Source organism: Aythya marila, assembly GCF_965140915.1.
Source record: "Aythya marila genome assembly, chromosome: 1".
In the NCBI taxonomy this organism is placed as follows: Eukaryota; Metazoa; Chordata; class Aves; order Anseriformes; family Anatidae; genus Aythya; species Aythya marila.
This window is the reverse complement of record NC_139042.1, coordinates 95,203,822-95,227,935: the sequence shown is the minus strand read 5'-3', so window position 1 is coordinate 95,227,935 and position 24,114 is coordinate 95,203,822. Positions and strand designations below refer to the sequence as shown.

The following is a 24,114-nucleotide window of genomic DNA, read 5'->3' as shown; positions in this document are numbered from 1 at the left end:
AGCAAACGTCTCCAGGACTTCCAGTTCATTTATTGTGCAGTCAGAAGTTTCCTTATTAAAAACCCAGATTAAGTGCACTCTGTGTGGTAGAGAAATTGAACTATGAATGTTATGTTACTGTTACATGGTAGGGCTGAAATACACATAATTATCAGAGTAAAAATTTTCTCTAAGCAAAATTACAACTAGGGAAAGCAGTGACATGTAGAGTACCAATTTTTTGTGGGGTTTTAAATGTTGGTTGTTGCATCTCAAATGCTTAACCTTGAAAGGGTTGCCCCTGCACTTCAAGCTGGGAGGTGCAGGCATGTCGAAGCAGAGGTGTAGGGTGGGGTAGGGTGAGGTAGCTGGCTGCAGCAGGTAGGAGCAAGGTGGGTTTTGGTCACCCTCAGGCAATAACTGTGCAGCCTTCTCCATAATACCTGGTTTTGTGCAGCACAAAAGCCATGGTGGGGGCTCCAAGGCCCTGTCCCATCTTTGCTGTGGGGCAAGATGCGCACAGGACTGTGCTATGCAGGAGGAGGGTGCCACCCTCTTGCTGTGGGAAACTTAAAGGGATGGGGAAGAAATGCATACAAGCCTCATTAGTTGTGAAAAATCTGTAATGGTTGTGTTGGTTCTTAATCAGGAGTCATCAAGATGATGCCAAAATGGTTTAGCTACCTGGGTTTTACACTGGCTTCCCATGGTATGGTTTGTGTTCAGGGAAGCCTGAGCTCAAAATGCACTGGGCACAATATGTGTGGCTTTAGTGATCGCTTAACAGCGCAGAACAAAGGTGTGATTATTAGTCAGTCTTTAAAGGACACAGTAGCGATTGTTTTTCATCAAGATGGAGCTGTTGGCACAAGTTGAGCTCCTCAGCCAGTTGAAGAGGACGAGTGCTGCCCCAAGAGTCCTCATGCTAATTTATGCTCCACAAAGAAGAAAATCTCCCGAGGCCTGATGTTTAAGGGCAGCAGATCAGTTACAAAATCCCTTCAAAAGGTTTTTAATGCATTTTATGTAGTAACCACAAGCTGTCTACTGTATCATAGCTCCAAATAGAGCTAATAGAGTAACTAAGGAAGAAAAGTGGAAGATGATGTGGTAGTCAATTTCAGAGATGCCATTTTTTGTAGTGAAATTTATATTATGGCTTCTTCCAATGTGGACTGAAAGAAGTAACAGAGGACAGACCTTTCCACAACCTTTGGGTTGAGTGGGGCAGTACTGGAGGAAGGAGAAGCAGCTGTGTGGACACAACCTCAGCGGCAGGAGGTGGGAACAGGTGTGTTGTGGAAGTAATGAGGCAGAAAATACTGCTTGTTCGCAGCAGGGATCAAGGAAGGCAGGAGACGCACAGCCCCCTGTGGTAACGGTGTGAGGGCCTTGTCCTGAGAACAGAGCTGGGACTGTGCAGGGCAGGCGTCCAGGGCAGGGCTGTTTGCCAGGAGGAGAAGGAGAGGACAGGCTGTACAACGTGCGTGGCAGGCTGGGCCTTTGGACAGGGCTTGCATTGTTCAACCATCATTTCGTTTTTTTATTTATTTCTTTTTTAGGCTGCTTCCCTGCTTCTCTCCCACGTCCATTATGTGTGAAGTGTTTTGTTGCTTTCAGGTTCTGGCACGCTTGTTGAGTGTTTAAAATTTAAGGGTTAGGAAAGGGATAAAATAATGACCTGTTCTACTATACAAACCCTTTACACGTGATTTACTGTTTTTGTTTTTACAGCACGTCACTACCATTTTTACTTTGGAATTTATTAGCCAAAGAAAATGCCTGGCAATGTAGTAACTGGAGTGACATGGGACAATAGAGGAATTGGTTTCACAATTGTGAGAGCTCAGTGGGAGCAGTTCCTTGGTAATGCCACGGCTTGCGCAGGATGCAGTCAGGCAGCGGTAGCAAAATTGGGAATGGAAGCTCTGCCTGCTTCCCTATCAGCTGGATATAGACAGCGTGCAAGGCCCCTGGGACTGTCTGAAGGAGAAGTTACAGACATCCAAGTATGCTGATTAATAACGGAGCCGTCACTTCCAAAGGGTTGCTGTTTGGCAGAGCTTTGCTTTGGAAAGCCAGTGACCCTTAAAGGTATGGGGGCAACCAGTAAGGAGTCTGGCCTACTCTAAACCTTTATGACTCTGAAGTGGATTACAGACAGATAATTTCTATCTGAATCTTCTGTGACACTGATGACTGTAGTGTGGACCACACCTTTGTATCCATTATGGTTGCAGTGCAGTGTGTTTGGTTTTTAAAACTGCACTGCAGACATGCCTAGAGAGGTTGAGGTCAGTTTACATAAAAATACGAAAAAATATACCTAGCTTAACAAGTTGTTTCCTTAAAATTTCATTTAAGTGTTTTCCTTTATAAAAAATGAAGATGAAAAGAACTCTAAATTTTATGTCCACAGATAATTTTAATTTAACCCAACACTTAGAGTAGTATGAATCAACATATAGGCAGCACCAGACTTTGAATGTTCCTTTCAGACTGAAAATGTGTGAAGAAAATTTAGATTGTATATGCCCTTCAGCATTACTTAAAACCTTTAAATGCAGAATATACTTGAAATGCCAGTCTAACATTAGTACAAAATGTTTGTGGCTTTTTGTCTCAAACAATGAAAAAAGCAAAAGGACAATAATAATGTTTTACATTGTTTAAATTTTTCAGTTTTCATTTTTATTGTGTAAAGATTTCATTTGGAGCAGACAAAAAAAGGAACCATCAGACGGACAACATTGTGGTCCTTTAGATTGTCTGTAGATTGCTCCACAAAGTTAGCTACCCATAGCACTTAGACCTGAAAGAATGTACCCAACTACACATTTTCCAGTCATGATTGTTGTCTTTGGTTCCTGCTCACCATGTAGAGTCACAGTTACTCTGTATTCTTAAAATCCTTCCCTTGCTGTCTTCACGTATGCACCCACACTCAGACACCCTGATCTGATGGGTATTGCCTGTTTTGTTTGATTGGAGTTATGCAGTATGTAAGAGGACAAATGGCAGTAGTGGCTCTGTTTTTATTTCTGAATACATTTGTTTACTTCTTGCTAAGGAGATTAAATACTGAAAACAAGCAACTTGTTAAATTTCCCTCAGTAAATAATAAGAAAGCTGTATATTTTCATTGTAGAAATTTAAGACTTTAAATTGTGAGAGAGATTTCTATTAAAAAATCTGATAGGTGATATACCCTTGGAGTAGACTTTTCCAGTATGAACCAAAGAGATTTATGTCAACATCATATGAAGGTTAAAGTGATGTTCATTAGATTGAAAGGCATCCCAGCCATCTCCAGAGGTGATTACATCAGTAAATCTACTGCTTGATCCAGTTCCAAGGGTCAGGAGTTATCATGGGCATTTCTGCATACAACAAATTGATTTATGGCTTTTCCCGATAAAAGTACTGAACAGTAGTACAATAGGCAGGCTTTGAATTAGCATAGCCTCCGATAAAACAAACAAACAAACAAAAAACATTCAGAGTTATTTTTTACATGATTTAAACAACCAGCAGGTTTGTAAGCACCAGAGCTAAGGAGGTGGGTTGGTCTGGAGTCTGGTTGATTTTGGTGCACGCTCTGATCAAAACTCACCACCAGGCTGAGCACTTCTGTCGCCTTATCAGGAGACTTGTGCCTGCCTGTAGCTTATCTGACACAGCCGCTGCTGCCACAACAGGAACCCCGGGGGATCTCTTTCCTCTGCCTGCCCATTTCTTTTAAATTCCAGAAGACCTCTGTCTTGTGGCCGAAATGGCAAATGGGTTCAAAAGTTGGGTAGAAATCTTAATGAAATGAACGTAGTTGCCTACCCACATGCAACTGGTGCAGCCAAGTAAGACAAATTTGCAGGGGAAAAAGAACTTTTAAAATGATAGCAAACCCTCAGAAGCTAATTTTAAAATATTCTAAGTGACACGCTGTATTCTGGGACAGAAATGTCATGTGTTAAGAACATCATCAAAAATATGAGTTCTTTGCTCAGTCAGGCACATATTCAGAAGCACTGAATTTCATTACCAGGAATGAAGCTACACTAAGTTTGAAAGTTTGAAAGGTACAAAAAAATAAAATTGAGAAATTGAAGCTTAAATTGATGGCATTGTCATTTAAAAAGACAAGCTATGTTGATGCCCATGGTACTGAATGTATCTACTGCCATCTATATCAAAGGAAAACTTGTATTCAAATGACCAACAAGTTAGTTTATTGGATTGGGAGGGTGCCTCAAATGAGTTTAGAACTTGCTTTTGCATACACTCTACTACCACCCCATTTCTGATAATGTATTGAGAAACTGTAGCAGATCTGTAACAATGCTGTAGATCACTGCAATATATTTTAGTGTTTTGTCAAGTCACGCCTTTATCTGTGGTTATGCAGTGCTTCATGCATACATACCAACCATAGCACTGTCAGCAGATGCTTACTTCCCAAATGGATGGAATGTGCAATTGCCACATGGGCTGTATCAAAGCTTGTGAACAATTGCCAAGATTTTAGTGAGATAACGCATGGCCAGCAGTGCTTTAAACCTTTTAGCTTTGAAGAGATGGTGATGTACACAATCGGGGATTAAAAGCACACATGGAAGCTTTCCTGCCACCACACCTTGCTTCCATTCTTCTAGCATGTGCACGAAGCAGTCTCATGAACTGCCCTTAGATGTTGCTTTTATTTGCTAGATGAACATGTCAAATTATACTACTAAAATCGAGGAAGAGGAAAGGCAGGTGGTCTGAAGAAAATTTGAGAGTGCATTAACATGAAATTTACTGGAAATCATTGCTGAAACAGTATCATAATCTTAAAAGCCACAAATGCTATTCTATCTGGAATAACTGAGCAGGCAGGTGGATGTTCCTTGAAATTTTCAACTACTTTAACTGCCAGGATTACATTCCGTCTCGACACACATGCGCACGGAGGTTAAATAGTATATATAAACACATATAACACACAGCATATAAATCCTTGTCTGGCAGGATCACGTGATTTATTTTCCATAGGTATTATGCCAGTTTATTTTTTCACCGTGAGTACTAGAAGCCGTGCATATCGACTTTCTTTTGAGCCTTTTGAAAAGGCAGCGGGCAGAGGTCCGAGCTGCCCCCTCCCCGCCTCACACCGCCACCCACCGCCATTTTGGGAGCGCCTCCCCCCCGGAGCGCTGGAAGAAGGGGAGACGCTGGGATGTACCATTCCCCTCACCGAGGGGGGGACAGGGGAGGAGATAACCCTCTGTAGCGCTCACCGACCCACGCAGCAGGCAGTCTTCCCCAGTGAATTAAAAGCGAGTAGAGACAAAAGCTGCCTCCGTGTGTCGAGGGCCACCCGGAGCCCTCCCACACCCATCTACTACCACATCCCCCCCGTGCTCCATTCAATGGTATCTCCCGGGCTTCCGAAGCGGGCGGGGCCGGGCGGTTCCCCCGCGTTGCCATAGGGACTGCGTGGCCCCGCCCCCCGGCCGCCCGGGACACGTCGCGCCAGGACCGCGCCGCGCCCGCACCGCGGGACCCCAGGTAGCGGCGTGGCGGGAACGGCTCGTGGGGAGGGGGCGCGGGGGGGGCGTCGCGCGGCGGCCGCCATTACGTGACGGGGGCCGTTGGCGGCCCGGCTTCGCGCGGGGGTCGCGTTGTCCCCCGGGTTTGGGGAGACGCCACCTGTCAGCGACCTGCTGCTTTAAAAAATAAACCTTCCATCATCTGTGGGGCATGGACACGGTTGGGTTTTCCAAAGCTTGCTGGTGTGCGTCCAGTCACCCAGCCCATCGCTGCTGCTGGGGATGGCAGCCTGCCGCCGTGCTGCCCTTTTGTCAGAGCCAAGTGTCCAAATAAATTCTTTTCCCCCCAGTTGAAGTCTTACCATTATTATTTTTTTCCCTCTTGAGCAGTACCTTCTGTTTTACCCTCAAGCTCAATCTAGACTCTACTCAATAGACCAGGTTTTAATGCTCTGAGAATGCTTCAGGCGCGACTATCACAGAATATTTAGATCATCCTTAAGTGCTGTCGATAATGGGATTGATTCCTCTTCAGTTAGTCGATCCCTGCCTTTATTTACCATTAAGAAATGGAGAAACTGGATGTGTTTTGGCAGCAAAGTGGCTGCAGGATTCTGAATGGTCTGGGCAGACGCGTTATTTATGAAGCTGGAGGTATTCCTGGCTTGCACGGAGCTTCTGCAGTGCTTCTTAGCTCCTGCTTGCTTTTAGGCAGCAAGAACGCAGTCCAATGGTTAAGGTGCTTACAAGAGCAGAGGGAAATAGGTTTTGTTTGTTTTTGTAATCTCCCTGCTGCGAGAAGTAGTGCATACATCCTGGTGAAAACAGAAGCTTTTAAAATCTTTACCGTGGTGGGGAAAGAAAAAAAAAAAAAGGCAGCACATGGTCTTCGTAGCATTGCTATAATAATATATATATATATATGTATATATATATATATATATATAATTATTTTTTTTTTATAGAGGTGGTTTTAGGTTGGACAATGTGAATTGGATGTATTAGCAATGACAGAACCCTACTATCAGGGCACTATCAAAGGTAAAACCTGCCTTTAAAATCATGTGCATCAGCTGGCATTTTTCTGTTTCTGAGAGTTTGCTACCAAAATGTTATCTCAATGCAGTTATTGTTGTTTGTTAAAGTTTAAGGACAATACACAGTTGCTCATTTTTTTTTGTTGTTGTTTTATGTTTGTTGTTGTGTTTTTTTTTAAGGGTGTAGATTGCTCAGACTTATTTCTGTGACCTATCAGTAGGGAACTGAATGAAGATACCTTTCAGAAACATAAAATGTTTCTGAATAGGACTTCATTTACTTTTCTGTCAGTGATATAGCACGGGTGGACCTAAGCCTACCATCCTTAAACCTAAGCATTTGTCTAAGAGATTATTGCGATATTGTCTGTCAGGAGAACTGCTGTCATGGCTAACATAGGAGTGCAGATATGATTTATAGTATGTAAAATGCAACCAGGCCCATTTCCTTTTGTTCTAAACCAGGTTTCGTTTGCTTTATTTATTTTTTTAACCTAAATGCATTACAGAATATGAAGAAATCAGGCCTGTAAAACTCGTTTTTTCACTCTGTAAAAGCATGTGAATACATTTTGGTGAGCTATAGGAAGACCTGAGCGCATGGCTTGACAGTCCTGCACAACACCTCAAATTTTACATCGGCTGCTGACGAGTAGAGATGCTGAGTTCTGAGGGATCCTTCTGCTATGAGCCAGGAGGCCCCTGAAAATTCATATTTGGATATGAGATGTTTCACGTTCCACTGCTACAGTTAACGTTTCAAAACACTGCCCAGATAAGTTATGAAAGCTATGTATGTCTCCCTAACCGCTTCTCAGCCTGTTTACAATGAGACTTTTATACTTTCCTTTCCTTTTTTTTTTATTGTGTGACAGTTCCACGTGCATGGAAGGAAAAAAACATGTTTCATAAATAGAAAAATGTGACTGCAAAACCACAAAAACAGGCAGTGGAGAGTTGAAGTCATGCTTGTAAAATGCTTTTTGGCTTCATGTTGCAACTTGATCAGATGACCAGTTCGTTGCAATCTGTCAGTGTTTCTATTTATCTATTGTTATCTTACGATTATTTTTGGTTTGACAGATCTTAAGTTTCCTTTTCCTCTTTGTAACTATGTACATATTTTAGTTTACCAGGAAATTTCACCTTGATATGAGAACTGAAGATGGATCCAGAAGAGCAGGAGTTACTTGGCGATTATAGATACAGAAATTATTCTTCAGCAATTGAGAAAGCTTTGAGAAACTTTGAATCATCAAGTGAATGGGCAGATCTTATATCTTCCCTTGGCAAACTCAACAAGGTATGGTGTTACAGGAATCTTTTTTCATTGATTTATTGTCTTTGTATTGTTATTAAATTTTCTGTAACTTACAGTACGTAGCAAAATTGAAAAATCATTCAAGAAATACTCTTTCATATAGGAAGGGGTAATGGAAGCCACTGAATCAGAATCTTTTATATGAGTATGAAAAAATCTGGTAAAATCAGCATAGGTTTCATTTGAATGGTGTTTGTTTCCTTTATACAGTTTAAGCCTAATTTAGATTTTACCTTAAAAAAATCTTCAGGATGTTGGTTAAATTAGAGCAGTCTAGAGCAGATAAGTAATGCTTTATGTAGGACAAAAGCTCAAAGATTTTAGCATAGCTTCTGAGTCAAAATTCATATTTAAAGATCATGCTTAGTTGACTACATCATTGTATTTGGGGAAATAACTGATTTGCTGGTGCATTTTGTATGACCATGGAAAATATGGCTGGATACAGGGAGAAAGAAAAAGACTTGTACAGGAAAACACCTAGGAAGTGTGTCTTCTCTTGCCAAGGAATGAGGTGTATGTTATTTGTGTCCCATTTGGTCTATTTTAACATAACGCTTGTCGTGAGTGTACATGGAGCAAGAGTAGTTGCGTCATCAAGTAAACAGGGATGGGAGGAGACAACTTGCAGAATTCATAAGGCAGCATCTGTTGTTAGAACAGATGCCCCACATGATTTTGCTGTTGTTGCTAAACCTTAATTTTACAGTTTTCAAAGGGGAGGAGAGTTCAAATCGAAGGTTTTTTAAAGGGCAAGCCAAGTTCTTCCCTCTTTGTGGAGAGAAGCTGGATTTGCTGTCAATAGGAGTAATGTTTCTGCCTTCACTGTTTCTGCCTTCACTCTGTGATTCCCGCTGAGGGCAATAAGGAGAGATAAAGGCCTTCAGAATGCTTCTCTGGAAAGGGAAAATCAGACTTAGGGTTAGAGATTACATACCTAAGTCAAGAATTCGGCTTCGACCTTTTATCATGACTTAGGTAAATACACTGCAACTGATTAACACCGATCCAAAACTCTTATGCAGGTACAGAATTGCCAAAACACATAGCAGCACAGCAGAAGCCAAGCAAGAAGGCTTTTAGCTGTTACATCAGTCCATCTGCTGTGGTATTTTGTGGACTTAATCGTCTTAGGAGCATAAGAGTTGGTAGAGCAATCAGCCCCAGTGTTCATCTGCTTCTGCCTGTTATCTGAAAATAGGGATGACAACAGATAAGTCAGGGGAATGTGCCACCAGAAGGAAGATTGTGAAATAAGGCGTCGATAGCTATTCTCTTAAATTCTATGATTGCTTGATCTATTATGATCTAAAACATAAATATTGTTGGTGAGTTCTGTTTGTAGAGGGTTCTAACGTAAAGAGCCTAATTTCATCTGCAGTTGGTTTCTTATAACCCAAAAATGAATGAGCAGTGAGAAAGTGGGGAGGAGGAAGTAGACTATCATTATTTTAGTGATAAAAATGTCTTTAAAAACATTTTTTAACGCTGCACGTGAACCTGGGTGTCAGTAACCGGAGAGCAGTGATGCCTATTGCTAAGCAAACATGAAAATGGAAACCGAGAGAGTGAAGTCGAGGAGTTCTGGGAGGACTTTTCATGCTTTTATAAGCATAAGCTTTATAAGGATATTTGTATTGCCGACTTTAATTGTGGGTGTTTTTGCTTATGTACTTGTAATATTTTCTGAGGCTTTTTCTCCTATAGGTAGGCTTCAACACTTACTTTGTACTATTGAGTCTCACAAGCAGACACCCACATCCTCACTTACTGCCATAGAAGTTCAGTAGAATCACTCTTTCAGTGCAAGGGCTGGAGGAATCAGTGCGGTCTCTTCCTACTTAAAGGTGAGGGTAAAGAACGGAGGGAGCAGATCCAGATGCTTTTGGCCGTGACTAAAAAAGTGATCTTGGAGCTCCTGATGCCGTTACTTTCGGTGAACAGAGACAGCCGTGGTACTGTTTTCTATTACCTATTTAGCCTTGCCTACTAAGGTTAAACTAAAGGTTCTTTTCGCAGCTTCTCTGTTGCTTCTCTCAATCAAAATTCTGTTTCATGGTGACTTTTAGAACCACAGAAGCAGCAGAGAAACTGGTCAGCTTCAGTCTGAATGATCAGCCAGAGCGGTCAGTTCGTAGATCTCTCAAAAGATTGTGTTTTGCCATTTGAGAGAGATGAACCTTATCTAACTTTGTCTATCTCTGCTGTGGACAGCTTTACTTTGAATCATTGGCAGGCAGGGAGAGAAAGAAAGGTTTTTAGTTAGTTGTGACTCACCTCTTGCTCTTTAAAGTAGGCCAGATGAGTCCTGTCCTAAAACTGCCTGTGTTCCTCACTGACTCTATAGGGAGCCTGAGGTGAATTACTGCAGTTTTGCGCGTGTTTTTTAGCTGACCTAGACATTTAGGGTTATATCAGGTGAATCTCCCCTGCAGCATTTGAACAGAATTGCAGGTACCAAGTGTGAGCCTGAATGAAAGTCGGAGGGAAACTTCTTTTAACAAAAGCTAGCATTGGTGAAAGTTGCTATCTTACTTAAGCTACACTCTGAGCTTGTAGGGGAGAGATTTTTGGTTTTAAATTTGTATAGTGTGTGTTATCCCACATTATGGTGATGAGTCCTATCTCTAGTTACATAAACAACTCCTTTAGTAGCTGCAGCCTAAGCTACTTCATGCTTCAAGAGTGGGGTTATTCTCTTCTCATTACTGTTCATGGATACAGCTTCAAACTATTCTTTTATTATTATTTTTGCAAATTTGCATATGTTTGGAAAACACTGTTTTGTGGTTAAGGTTTTCAGATCTTCAGCACAGATTGCTGCATCCACAATTGTTTTAGAGCTAAATGGGATTGTGCTGTTGTGGATTTTGCTGGCTTGTTCCAATGTTGTAATAGGATACAACTGTATACAGCTCTGCAAAATCTCTTTGATAGAAGAAATTTCTAGGGCTTTTCTTTCTTTTTCCCTAACCTAGAAATAGGTGGTAGCTCAACATATGCAGGCCTGCCTGTGAAAGAGATGCTTTTAATTTTTATTATTATTATTTTTAATATCCAAAATGCTTGTAGCTCTATTCCGAATTCAAACAGAGTAGAGGGAAAGAGGGAAGAAACTACAAAAACCATTGCTGCTACACAAGTGTTATTTCAGTAGTAACATTTAATCCTACAATATGTCTGTTCTTGAGGGGAGAGAAGAAAAGGATTCTTCTGAAATGCAGAGCCTGTGAGCACAGCCATTAATTATACCAGTTACTTCATATGAGGAGTGTGACTGCCGTGCCTTTATGACAGCCGTTGGCTGAGCTGCAAACACGAGCACCACTTGCCTTCTGTTGAAGACGAGCCTTGTATCTTCAAGAAAGGAAGCTTTGCCTTGTAATAGCTTTATGAAACTTCACACCCAGCGCACAAACACAGTGTGCGGGACTGGGGATATGTCTTTTTTTTTCTTCTTTTGATATAACTCCAGCTCCCAGTTTAGTTTCCTCACTACAGTCTTTGAACTTCACACTGCTATTTTAGTAGAAGCTGGAGCTCTGTTTAGATTTTTTTTTTTTTCATACTTACTTGGAATATGGATCAGTGGAAAATGGAATCATAGGCTCTCCTTTATCCCCTCCCAACTAGTGTTGACTTAAGAGTATCTCCTGATTGAAGATAATCGTACAGATGGATGTGCATGCTGCATTTTTCTAGAATTCTAGTTAGGTGAATAGAAATATTTACTTGATTTGCTTATTTATTTTATGTCTAGACAAATTGAGCAAACTGATCTCTAGTAGTTCTATAAAGCAGTGCAGGTTTTCTTAAAACAGTAAACGTGGATACAAAAATACTCCTGTTTGTGTATGTGTGCCTGCATTTGTTTAGTGCTTTAGGTCATGTGTATACACTGTCACAAAGAGTAAATAGTCTTTCCTTTCTATCCTTTATATCTCATGTTCAAAGAAACTATAAGCATGCTTATGCATTAGAAAATCTTATGTGTGCATAATATATTCTCTGGTCAGCCATAAAGAAAAAGAACCTTGAAAAAGTTGCAATCTGGATATGCACATGGACACAAGTCATTGTTTTGTATGTCTCATTCTGTTCAGTACGCCAGGAAAAAAATCCTTATTTTAAAAGCCAGTGGGAGGTCAAATGCTTCTTGGTTTTCTGGGATTGTTGGTTTCTCACTGATCTATGAAAACCAAACCCTGTGATGATCTTACTTTGTGTGGAGTGCTTGCTGACAGTCCAGGCTTCACCAGCCAACTCTTAGTAGGAGTGCCAGTGACATTTAACACTTCTGCCATCATAACTGCTAACGTGGAAGGCAGTTGGAGAAAAGGAGAAAAAAGTGGGTGGGCTTCAGCCCATATGTAGCTGAATACCATCAAATCAAGCTCACAAGAATCGAAAGAATGGGTGAATGGTACACGTCAGTTCCCAAGCCCGTGAGGAGAGCTGTCCATCTGCTGTTTTCTACCTAGATAATATTAAATTTTGCCTGGTAGAATATTAAGATGGTATTTGTTCGATCTTAAGGTCGGGGAGAAAATATTTACCACTAGCATATTTTTTGTAATTACCTTATTTTGTATATACAGAGGGTGTGGGCAAATATATACCAACCAATATAAACAGAATGTTTCAAAGTCCAGCTTTCAACCTGGTTTTGAAGTTGCTGCAAGACAACAACATATTAAGTATTCTTTTCTCCCTCTCAAGTATGAAGATAATTCCACAAATATAACTTGTTTCAATTTCATGTGTGAAATTCTGCTGTATTCTTCAATTCTAGTTTTTAATACCTATTAAAATGCAGATCTCCTTGTGGAGAAGAAGGGAAATGAATTGGCTCCAAATGGCATTTGTACTGTATGTATTTCAGAGTGGTGTGACGTTTCTTTCTGTTTTACTGTAGTTACAGACTCACAGCCTTTCTCTTCTTGAATGAAGTGTATTTACTAGAAATTCTTCCCTAACGACTGGTCTCTCAGCATAGGCAGGGCGGCAAATGGGAGATAAAATGCAATGGTAGTGTCGTGGATTCTAACTTCTCATGGCCATCTACTGCAAAGTCTTAAATGATACACTGCACACACTTGTAAATATGATGGGTTCTGTCTCTTACTGCTGATACTCATATACTCATGCTGATACTCATCTTACTGATATGAGTATTCAGGATTCAGTGTTCAAATGAATGCTGTGGTCATTGCTGAACTATTTTTTTAATTGAGTTTAATTGAGTTTAGCTTATTTGTCCATTGGTTTTTCAAAACCTTTTTTCAGGCATGGTAGATGAACATCGAGTTTAAAGCAGCTGCACAGAATAAAACTGTGGCTTACCCTTTGGGAGAGTCAAGAGTTTGCCTAATCCTCAAAACATCCCAAATGCCGACCTGCAGTAAAACACTTGTTTGCCTTAGCAGATGGTGATCAAAGGCTGAAGTAGCATTTACTTGCTACCTCTTTATTTAATCATCTCTTTCTCAATTGCAGAAGCACATTTAATTACCCTGCTGAAATGCATGCATCGTTTGAGGAAAAGTGTAATCTTTCCAAAGAGAAGTGATACAGCTTGTTTTTCCTGAGACCTGGCCTGTCTGCAATACTTAATTATTTCCTATCCTGAAGTTTTTTTTACTTATACATCTGTACAGTGGCTATAGTTACTAAAGCTTACTGAATATAGCCACACAGGATTATAAGTAACATCAAAGATGCTATTGTCCCATCTAACCATGCCTGCATTGGTGGAAGGGTTGTTTATTTCAGCTATAAGTGAAATGTTGATTTATGAGGAAAGACGGTTATTTAATTCTTATGTTATTGCCAGACTCCTCTTGTCACTTCCCCACTATTATTGGAGATAGGGTAAGGGAACACTGTCCCTGTCCCCTCATTTGACTTCCAGTTCCAGTTTCTAGGGACAGCAAGACCAGACTTTTCTCTGTTATTCATGACTAATTTATACAGAAACTCAGTTGCTGGTTAAGTGTAACAAACTGCATTTATGGGAGAAAACTCTTGAATATGTTATTTAGTTCTCAGTTTGCTAATAGAAAACCTTTGAAATACATTTATATTATATATCATCTTTAACGTTACAGCTGTTCATTCTAATCTCCTTTCTGCCACAGGCTCTTCAGAGTAACCTGAAGTATTCTCTGTTGCCAAGGCGTCTGATCATCAGTAAAAGATTATCTCAGTGTTTGCATCCAGCACTACCTAGTGGAGTACATTTAAAGGCACTAGAAACTTATGAAATAATCTTTAAAATAATTGGGACAAAATGGCTTGCCAAGGACTTATTCTTGTACAGGTAAGCTTCTCTTTAAAGGCTTATGCATTTCACAGCCTCTTTTAATTGACTAAATTAAATTTTTATTCTTTTTTTTTTTTTTTTTTAAATAGCTCTGGTTTGTTTCCTCTTCTGGCAAATGCAGCAATGTCAGTGAGGCCTGTTCTTCTTGGTTTATATGAGAAATATTTTCTTCCTCTCCAAAAGTCCCTCCTGCCTGGTCTTCAAGCCTTTGTAATTGGACTGCTGCCTGGACTGGAAGAAGGGTCAGAAATTTATGACAGGTGAGAACTAACATTAATTTAAAAGTAATACACAGTGTTTTGCTTTCTTAGGGAATTCTCAAGGAATTTCTTTTGGTTATCAATGTAAAGAGGTTTGATAAAGGGCTTCTAAGGGTCGAAGAATGAGGAGTCCTTGAAAGATGCAATGAATAGTATTAAAAACCCTTTCCCCTTCTGTTTTCATGTCAGGAGGAGGAAAGGACAGAAGAGGAAAAGGAGGGTTAAAAATAGATGTGTTGAGAGAAGAGAATGAAAAAGCATTTTTAAAAACTCTTCCAAACTCCTGAATAATTAACCTGACTCTCCAAACCACTGCTCTGTGGGAAATTCTATTTAAATGTTGTAACATGAGAGAGCAGCTGAATTGTATCTTCTTTTCAGTCTTCCTATAGCAGATACTTACCCTCAGGTTCTGAAAACATAAGCAACCCTTCCGGGATCTGTTGAGGAAAAAATAATCTCACTTATTCCCAGGTGCCCCTGGCAGTAATGACAATGACATTTGGTATGATAAAGTCAGGATCAATAAGCGTGCTGAGAAGAGCACCCATTTGTGTAATGGTTTTATTTCAGTTACAGGAGCTGTTTTGTAAGATCTTATAAGAGTTCAACTACTGTAGGTTTCATTCAGATATTTCTTTGCTTAAACAGTCACTAAACATTGCATTTGTTTATGTTTATGTGCAATGTCACTAAACATTGCACTTCCTTCTGTGTTTCCAATCTGGATGTGTTGGCTGCTCTCTGCCCTTTTTGAATGGTAAACTACATACACCAAGGTTGATAAAACAGTTCTACATCTAATACTTCCTCTTAGAAACAATTGTTAAACTGAAGACTTGTATCAGTCACTGGAGCAGCTAAGAATAGATGGCATGTGTTCTCAGCTTGGTGAATAGCATTCAGTTGGCAACTCCAGATCTGTGGACACGTGTATACCTCTTATACATCTGCTGTAGAAAGATAAATTTTAGTATGTGCTTTTTGTCAGGCAGGCTTATGAGACACAGTGATGATACATAGTTTTCCTCATTCCAATAGCACTGGTTGTTGAGGATGTGGGAAGAAAGGGAATCTGCTGGAACTAAATTTTCTATCCATCTCGAGCCTTTAAAAGAGTTTCAGCTCATTTTGAAACTGACATTATGAATTAGTAGTAATACATCTCCTGCTGTTCCTAAAAGTGGTAGAAGTACTAGCTCAGGTTGTGCTTCAGACTAGACACTTCCCTTCTAATGCTTAAACATACACACATACATGGAAAAGAAAAAATGGCTTGAAGGCTACTTTTTATAAAGAAATGGGTAGAGGTTTGGGATGACTTTTTGTTTTTCCTCTTCTGTACTGGACTTCTCCCTTTTCACTTCTACATTCCTCATGTGAGATTTCGACACCAGAGTACTGACACAGTTGCCAAAGCAGAGAATGTGCCTTTTAGTCATAGGACCTCTGACATGATTGCCATTCAGTGTACCAGTTCTATGTGCAATAACTGACAGTGTCACTTTATCTCATGTTTTTGTTCATTCAAGACTTAAAAGTTGAGCCCATCGATTTGTAAGCATGAATATATGGGATATCTTCCAGTTTCCAGGCTGATAAAATTGGCTTTCCAAGTCTACTGTTAGCTTAAAGTATTTCCAGTTCAGCATTACATACATTAAATATTGTGCAATCAGAGCTGCTGCCATAATTTCTTCAGAGCTTACTGTTTGCAGATGATTACTGTAGAAGTTTCCAAAGTATGCAGAGAAACTTTGTTTCAGTGAGTAGCACAGTGACAAAGTATTTGAGGCTAGCATTTTTGTTTGTTTGTTTTTTGTTCATTCAATCAGATGCTGGCCATCTTCATGTAAAACGCGCAATACTGATAATACAAAGAGGATGAAAATAAATAAATGTTGTGACCTAGAATACTAGCTTTGTGTAGAATTGCCTTTGTGTGGTATAAAACTGTACTAACAAATCTGTTACTTCGTGTCAAATATATTTCTGTACAGAACAGATGCTTTGCTTGTGAAGCTCTCCTTATTAATGGGCAAAGAAGTTTTCTATGGAGCACTCTGGGGCAGCGTTCTGGTCAGCCCGTCCATCAGGCTGCCTGCTTCTCTTTTTGTTGTCAGTCATATCAACAGAGAGCTGTCCGGTAAACAGCAGAAGTACATGCTTGGCACTGATTATAAGCTCACAGTAAGTTCATCACGCTCCTTGTGGAACAGTCTTATCTACCAAAATGCCAGCATACTAGCAGGTTGTGCCTTCTCTGTGTTGTATTAGAATGACACACTCTTAAGAGTCAGAGAAAAAAGGCTGAAAGGTCTACACTTCAGAATTGCTTGATACGATTTCTTCATGTGAACATTGTGTCTGAAATGTACCTGAGAATCTCCCATACAGATTTTGTTTACTCTGCAGAATGCAAATCTACTGAAGTTTCTGTACTTTTTGATAATCAGTACTGTATAAGGCCTTAAAAGACTGACTCTGTTTCAAATCAGAAGATAAATGTACTACATTACATATAAAGATACATCTACTTGTTCTGAATTATATCTGAGGCAAAATTCTGAATACCTTATATACAATTTATAATGTGGATTTCTCAAGTGTTTACAATCTAGAAGACAATTCTGAAATTTAGTATCTTTTTATTCAGTAAAATAGAAAACTTCAATAGCTAGTAATTTATTTTCATGATACAATTACTATAATGCTACCTTATGTAATTAATACCTGCATTTCGTGAGACTGGTAGCTAGTGATACCACATTGTGACATTCTGTATTGTTCCAAAACCAAGTATTTTGTAAGCATTAATAATATTTTGACAACATTCCACAAAACGCTTCTTGGGGGATGGGAAGTAAATGTGTAATGTATCCTCTTATTTAAAACAACATTGTTCAATATTTGTAAATAAGATTTGTAAAAAAAAAAAAAATGTTTTTGCTTTATTTTTCTTCTTATGGTTATTTGCAGTGATTGTACATTAAATATTATCATGAAGTAAAACACCATTGTGCTTTCTTTTCCTTTTACAGATGAAGTCTTTGTGCGTATCAGTACTGGATTCAAATGTTCTTGTGCAAAGAAACACTCTGGAAGTGATTCTCTTCTTCTTCCCATTTTATACAGCTTTGGTAAGAAGACTATTTTAATATTGTCACATGTGCATTTTGTGCAGAAAAGTATCTTCTTTGGAACCAATCCAGCTGTTATTACCAAATGGCTGAATTTTGTCTGACTTTCTAAATCAGTAAACAGATTTTGCAGTTTTTTGCTCCTCTGTCAATTTTAATAGGAGCAGAGAGACCTCTGTTACTCAGACCCCTTACAGCTAACTCAGTTTTACATCATCAGACTGCTTCAAATGAAGCTGTGCTTTGATGGTGAAAGTTGGGATAACTGGAAGGTGTTTGAAGTATTCAGGCCTGAGAAGCTGCACAGAGAAAAAATGAGCATTTGGGTTTGTCTGTACTAAAGTAAGATACTTCTGTGAAAGGCGAGAAAAACAAATGCTGCTTAAAACATTAGCTATTCCCCATCATTTCCTAACTCACCTAGTAGTATAGTCAGTATTTTGAAGGTACCAAGTAATTTTAAGTCTTAAGAAATAACATAATGAAGTCTTCAGTATTTTTAGCTTAACCATGGCTCTGTGCTATAAATATGAAAGTGGTCACACGACTGTCAGATTCCCTTTCCTGAATTTTTTAGTATACAAAATACTGTGTTGTTGATGTTTTTTTCCAAAAACACTAATCTTACCAATTTAAAAAGCAGCAACAACAATGACACCTCATTACAACTTTGACTTGTTTCAGTGTTCATAAACAGCTAAGCTATCTTTATTTTTCATCCTAGGACTGTGATGAAAGCGCTGTTCTGCTGCGCAGGTCTGATTTAGTCCATATTCTGTCAGCAGCTACACAGACATTGCTGAGGAGAGACATGTCACTCAACAGAAGATTATACGCATGGTTGCTAGGTACTGCACAATATACTGCACTATTTAGTGTTCTCAATACCTAAGAAAACTGTTTGGATGGTTAAAATGTAACATGCAATTTCAGCAGCTAATGGAAGATGATAAAATAAAATGTTGTTTAGCTTCCATTTATGAAGTACCTGTTTGCCAAATGAATGCTTGGTTTTATTGAACAGATTTTCTCTTCAGAGTTGAATTCATTTCACTGCCCTGAATCACCGGGTATCTGATGAGTTATTTCTGGCCCCTTCCACAGTTCACTCAGGAGTAGTTCGGTGCTCTGCGGAGTAGGGTACTATTTTAAACTAGTCTATTAAAGATTCCTTTGTAGGCTTAATTGTCAAAGAAGGAGTTGTGAAAGAGCTATTGCTTCTCCTCCTTTTAAATGCCAGAGGTGACTAAAAGTGTTATGACGAGTTCTAGCTGTGTAGTTAGTTGCTTGATGGCTGCCCTTGATGACCCATGTCTGGACCTGACTTTGGTTTTGATTTTAAGTTCAAAGTTCAGTATAACACATTTGGATGCCTCAAACTGTGTTATGGGGGCTCTCCTTGGGCAGCACATGAGTTGCTTTCAAGCAAAATGTTAAAATTACAAATTAAAAAATGCAGTGTTAATTTCAGTACTTGTATAGACGATATGTGTGTAGTGTTCTGTGGTGCATGTAGTTGACTGTAATGCAGTGTTTCTCTGTACCTGTGATGCCTCTGTTTATCTTGTAGGCTCTGATATTAAAGGGGGTACTTTCGCTCCAGACTCAACATCTTCTGAAGACCATGCTATTTATTTTTTTGGAAAATACTCTAAAGATCTTTTAGTTGAGGTTGGTGGTCAGTCTATACAGATATTTTTTTGACCTTTTTAATTTTCAAACTGTGTTTAAAATTGTTAGCTGTGCCACCTGGCTTGTCCTTCAAAGCTTTCTATCTCTGAATATAGCATCCTCTTAGTGGTTACATTTTCGTCTATCTGAGTGCTTGCTGTGCTTTATTTGTCCCAATATTATATGTCCTTACAAATACAAATGGAATCTAATGAAACCAAAGGGTAGCATCTTTGATGAACTACCTGAATTATTTAAACGTGCTTCCCTGAATAATATCAGATCTTGAGTGTTCATGATTGGAAGATGTCATTGATTTGTCTACCCTATAGGGAAAACTGAAATTCGACCGTAGTTGGTGCTGTACAAAATCAAACTTAAGAAGACTTCAGCGCTTAATAAAATGGTAATCTCTCTTCTGCATATAATGTTGTGATGTTTTCTTTTTCCTAGAGTTTGGCTGAAATTTTACATCAGAAATTCTCAGAGTCTGATACAGAGGAACAGCATCAAGCCTATTTGAAACCTTTCCGCATCCTAATCAGTCTCCTTGATAAACCTGAAATAGGTAATGTTACTTGTCATGTCCGTCCTGACTGCTAAAATCTGTTATGACTTGGTGTTCATCAGCTTTGGAAGTAGGACTCGAGACAACACCCTGCAGAATTCTTCTGAATTTTGAGTTTGTGTGTGTTGTGCATTACTGTGCAGGGGGACTGTCTTACTTGCCTTTGAACTGGTTCAGAACAGTGCTCTGGAGCAAGCACCCTTCAGGTTGTCTCTGGCTTTTCTGCAGAGCACTGCACTGTGTAGCCTGGAAGTATTGTAACAAGAACTTTCTGCTGTGCCCAGAACTGCAAGCTGAGGGTCCAGTCTAAAAGAACTGCTTCTGCCCTAACCTCAGTATTCTGCTCCATTTGTTCCTTGGAGCTTAATCTTTCAAGTTTGATCCATTGGGCATCTTTTTTTTTTTTTTTTTTTTTCTTCCCCCCCCCCCCCCCCCCCCCCATCTTATAAGAAGGTTTCTACTTAGAAAACTACCAGTACTGTTTCTGGTTTTCCCTGGACTTGTTTCCAGTGCTTGGCTCTGCTTGTGGGCCTTGCTATAGACTTGCATCACTCTGGTGTTGATGTTGTTTTTCCAGACGCTGTAGGCTGCAACTTCATGGTGCTACACCTGCCAAAATGGGCAGTGCCATTTACCTGCAGCTGCTCCACCTGGAAATAACCTGTTAGGGGTGTGGGGAGGTGGGGGTGTACCTGCTGTGGGAGGTACAGTCTGAGACTTCATGACTGAGCTATGAAGCATTTCCTTCTCTTCCCTGCCTGTCACATGTCGGTGCTGTTGTGTACAAGAAACTCCCTGAGGGTGAGGCCCTGCCAGCCCGCCCTTTAAAGGGCAACTTCTCTTTTCTGTGTCCAAAAAAAAATAATCTTAAAAGGACTAGACAGATTTTAGGGTTGCATAGGATTTTGTAAGAACCATGTACAGATAAATCTTTGCAATTATATTATGTGAATCTGATGGGTTATACGTTTTATTTTGCTGACAGTGTTAAACCGAACCACAAATATGGATTATTTTGCTGAACTACGTTATACAGCAATATTCTTTCTCTTTTGATCAGCACACGAATAATTTCTTGAACCTTAAGCCAGTATGACTTTCACTTCCTTTTGAAATGGTTTTAGCAATACAACTTTATTTTTTAAAAGTAGCAGTAGAAAATATAACAAGAATCTTTGACTTTTCCTGCTACTCTTAGTGATGTATCTTCCTTTTTTTCCCCTGTAGAAACACTCATTGGAATGGATTAAATATATATTTTTAAATTCAGTATTTGGGGTGTTGTGCATGTTTATTGTTTATACACAATTTCAGATAAAACAAAGAAGTACTGGCCATGAAAATCAGATGTGGTTGACAGTATACATCTAACTTGAACTTCCACAAGTACATATCTTTTTTTATTTTTTTCAGATTTTGTTCCTCAAAATTTAATCAAGGCTACTATGATAAATGTGTAGTGGGAAATCTGCTTATTTTCTCATAGATACAGGCATGGTGATTATTCTTGGTATGTGAATTGCAGGTTTATGGTGTGATTATGCCCGCTTACAATTACTGCAGTGTAGGTGTCTTACTGAACTGTCTTAAGTGTAGTGCGGCATCAGTGCTATTTCTTCACAGATATTACTTTTAAAAGTTCATAAAAATGAAACACCAGAGTGGTATAAACTAAAGTTTAGAAACAAAAACCACCACCACCACTAAAAAAATAAGTAGTTAAGTTCATTTTAACTGAGATGTTTCAAAAATTGTGACATTTTAAAAAGCCACATAAACATTTTCCTCATACTTCAGGAGTCTTGGTATTTTTGTTGTTGTTGTTAATGTTTTTGTTGTTGTTGTTGTTTTGGTCTAGTAACCACTAATTTAAATTTAAGTGAACTTTTAACTGAACTGCCTGGCACAATTACGGGATACTTTTTTCTTTCGATTGTAGGGCCACAGGTTGTTGGGGATCTGTTCCTTGAAGTTATTAGAGCCTTTTATTCCTACTGCAAAGATGCTCTTGGTTCTGATCTCAAACTCAGCTACAATCAAAGTGGCAACGTACTTGCAAGGTACAACTACAAGTTTGCAATTATGAACTGAAATCATACCATATATACTAAGCCAACTTCCTTTAAATAAGTTAATAATATTACTTAAGTTAATATTATTGTATAAAAGACCAGATTTCTTATGACTTTCCAGGTGTTTTACACACATAGGTGATTTCTCTTCGATTAGCACAGAAAAAAATGGAGTACACTGCATGGCATTGGTGTTGATTAAATAAGGTTTGATTTCTTTCATCTTGGAGAAAGATACTCAAAATTTAGACATTCCAGTTTGATGTAGCTCTTGATTTAAAGCAATCATTTTTTTGTAGATCGCAGAGTAAGGAGGAAAAAAGTTTTTAGAATGCATTAGCTACTATATAACATGCATGCTCTTCAAATCCTCACTGACATCTTTTTATTTTTTTTCCACTTTCTTTCTCCTTTTACACAGTGCAATCAAAGAGAACAAAAATGCTTCGGAAATTGTCAAAACAGTCAATTTGCTGATCACATCCTTAAGCACAGATTTCCTTTGGGATTACATGACCAAATGTTTTGAAGACTGTTTCAGGTGTTTGTTATTAAACAATAACATCCCTCTCCATCCCCCAAAAATGCTGCTTAACAGATATCTATATAAGATCATAAAGAAAGTTTATCAAAATAAATTTTGGTAGGGCCTTAATATATGTTAGCATGCAACATAAATATCTGTCTCATTCTAAAATAATTTAGAAATTCAATCAAGTAATCAATTGCATGAAAAAATAACCTGGAAGAAAATAACAACAAAAGAAGTGATGTTTAAAAATGGCAGATGAGGGTGGGAAAGACTTAAGAGGGGAGGTGGACAGGGAAGATAGTTTCTTTGTCTTCACTGGAAGAACAATGTTTTTGAGGAAGAAAAAACCTTTTGTTTCCTTTTAAATGTAAGACATTAAGTTATACTTAAATTAATAAGATAGTCTATAGAGATTTGATCTGAAAATTAGAAGCACTTTAGCATCTCACATACAAGCTGCCATTTAGGTGGTTTTAACAGAATGTTTTATGCTGCTGTATTAGAAGTCCCAGGTCAGTATTTTGTACTTATTTTGCTGAACCTATTTTACTGTAACAAGAATTTTGATATGAAAAGAGTTTACAAAATGAAGTTTCTCTCCATGCCAGAAACAAATCTACAAAGATGAGATACCCTCTGGAAAATGTTAGTACTCCTCCTACAATTTCAGAGCTCTGTACACTATTGGTGTTTCTTCTTGACGTGATTCCTTTGGTAAGTCAAACTTGCAGTTAACTACTTAAACATCTTTAGATACTTGAAAACAAATAATTTGTATTGTGACTACATAAAATGGAAATAAGCAAATGAGCAGGCCTGTGTGTATGCATGACATGTCCTGCAAAGTATAGCTGCATGTGCTTTTATATGGCTATCCTTGCTATTGCCTAGCAAAATGAAAATTGTTTTCCTTTTCAAATATGGTGATTCTTTGAAAGGAATGAAAATGTGTATTTTTTTTTGTTTGTTCTTGGGTAAATCATTTGCTGGGACTTTGTCTCTTAGTAGCTTACTGATTATCCTAAAACATTTGGGGAATTATTTGGTTTTTATCATATAGAATAAAAGAAGAAAGAATAGCACCGAATCAAATTTTTACAGTTTAACTATTCGTGAACCAATGTTATCAATGATTAACTAGTGCTGCTACACAGCTGAATAATTATATCTGATAACTATTTTAAACAATTCTTATTTATTTTAGGAACTCTACTCTGAAGTGCAGACTCAGTATCTTCCCCAGATGCTCAGTTATATGGTGCAATCTCTCTCAGAAAACATGGAAGTATTAAGTTTACCTGAACTCACTCATGCCTTAAGGACCTGTTTTAAGGTGCTTAGCAAAGTACAAATGCCCCCTTCCTATTTGGACGTTGAGACAGGCAGTGGAAATGGGGTAGGTATTTCTCCAGTACTTATAGACATTACAGTTAATAGTGACAAACCTTATTTTTAAATGCTAATTCTCTAAATGTCAATGATAAATGCAGCAGTAAAGATTTTCAAAGCTTATCTCCTTTTGCCCCTTTAAGAGCTGCTCAGTGTCCTATAAATCATATTGGGCATCCATTTCTGACTTGTTTGAATTACTTGTGAGGATGAAGGAGTCTTGTCTGAAACTGGGGCTATAATCCAACCTCTTGAGAAGAACGTGATCTTAACCATTTGAAAAGGCACACGGCGTCAT

The 24,114-nt window shown here is 38.8% G+C and overlaps 1 protein-coding gene across 4 annotated transcripts in view; it reads left to right on the top strand.

Moving 5' to 3' along the window:
- Positions 1-1,718: 1,718 nt before the first annotated feature.
- DOP1B (DOP1 leucine zipper like protein B) overlaps positions 1,719-24,114 on the top strand; it is a 49,430-nt gene continuing 27,034 nt past the window's right edge. For 2 of the 4 annotated variants that reach the window (XM_082762503.1, XM_082762501.1), the window contains exons 1-13: positions 5,024-5,523; positions 7,670-7,844; positions 14,000-14,181; positions 14,274-14,444; positions 16,445-16,634; positions 17,486-17,584; positions 18,309-18,432; positions 19,155-19,255; positions 19,709-19,823; positions 21,763-21,883; positions 22,317-22,436; positions 23,036-23,141; positions 23,632-23,823. In XM_082762503.1, the coding sequence (XP_082618629.1) occupies positions 7,707-7,844; positions 14,000-14,181; positions 14,274-14,444; positions 16,445-16,634; positions 17,486-17,584; positions 18,309-18,432; positions 19,155-19,255; positions 19,709-19,823; positions 21,763-21,883; positions 22,317-22,436; positions 23,036-23,141; positions 23,632-23,823 (1,659 nt within the window). In that variant the 5' untranslated portion in view covers positions 5,024-5,523; positions 7,670-7,706. Of the gene's footprint in view, positions 2,074-5,022; positions 5,524-7,669; positions 7,845-13,999; positions 14,182-14,273; positions 14,445-16,444; positions 16,635-17,485; positions 17,585-18,308; positions 18,433-19,154; positions 19,256-19,708; positions 19,824-21,762; positions 21,884-22,316; positions 22,437-23,035; positions 23,142-23,631; positions 23,824-24,114 lie in introns of those variants that run through there. The other 2 variants (XM_082762502.1, XM_082762504.1) reach the window with 2 other exon arrangements.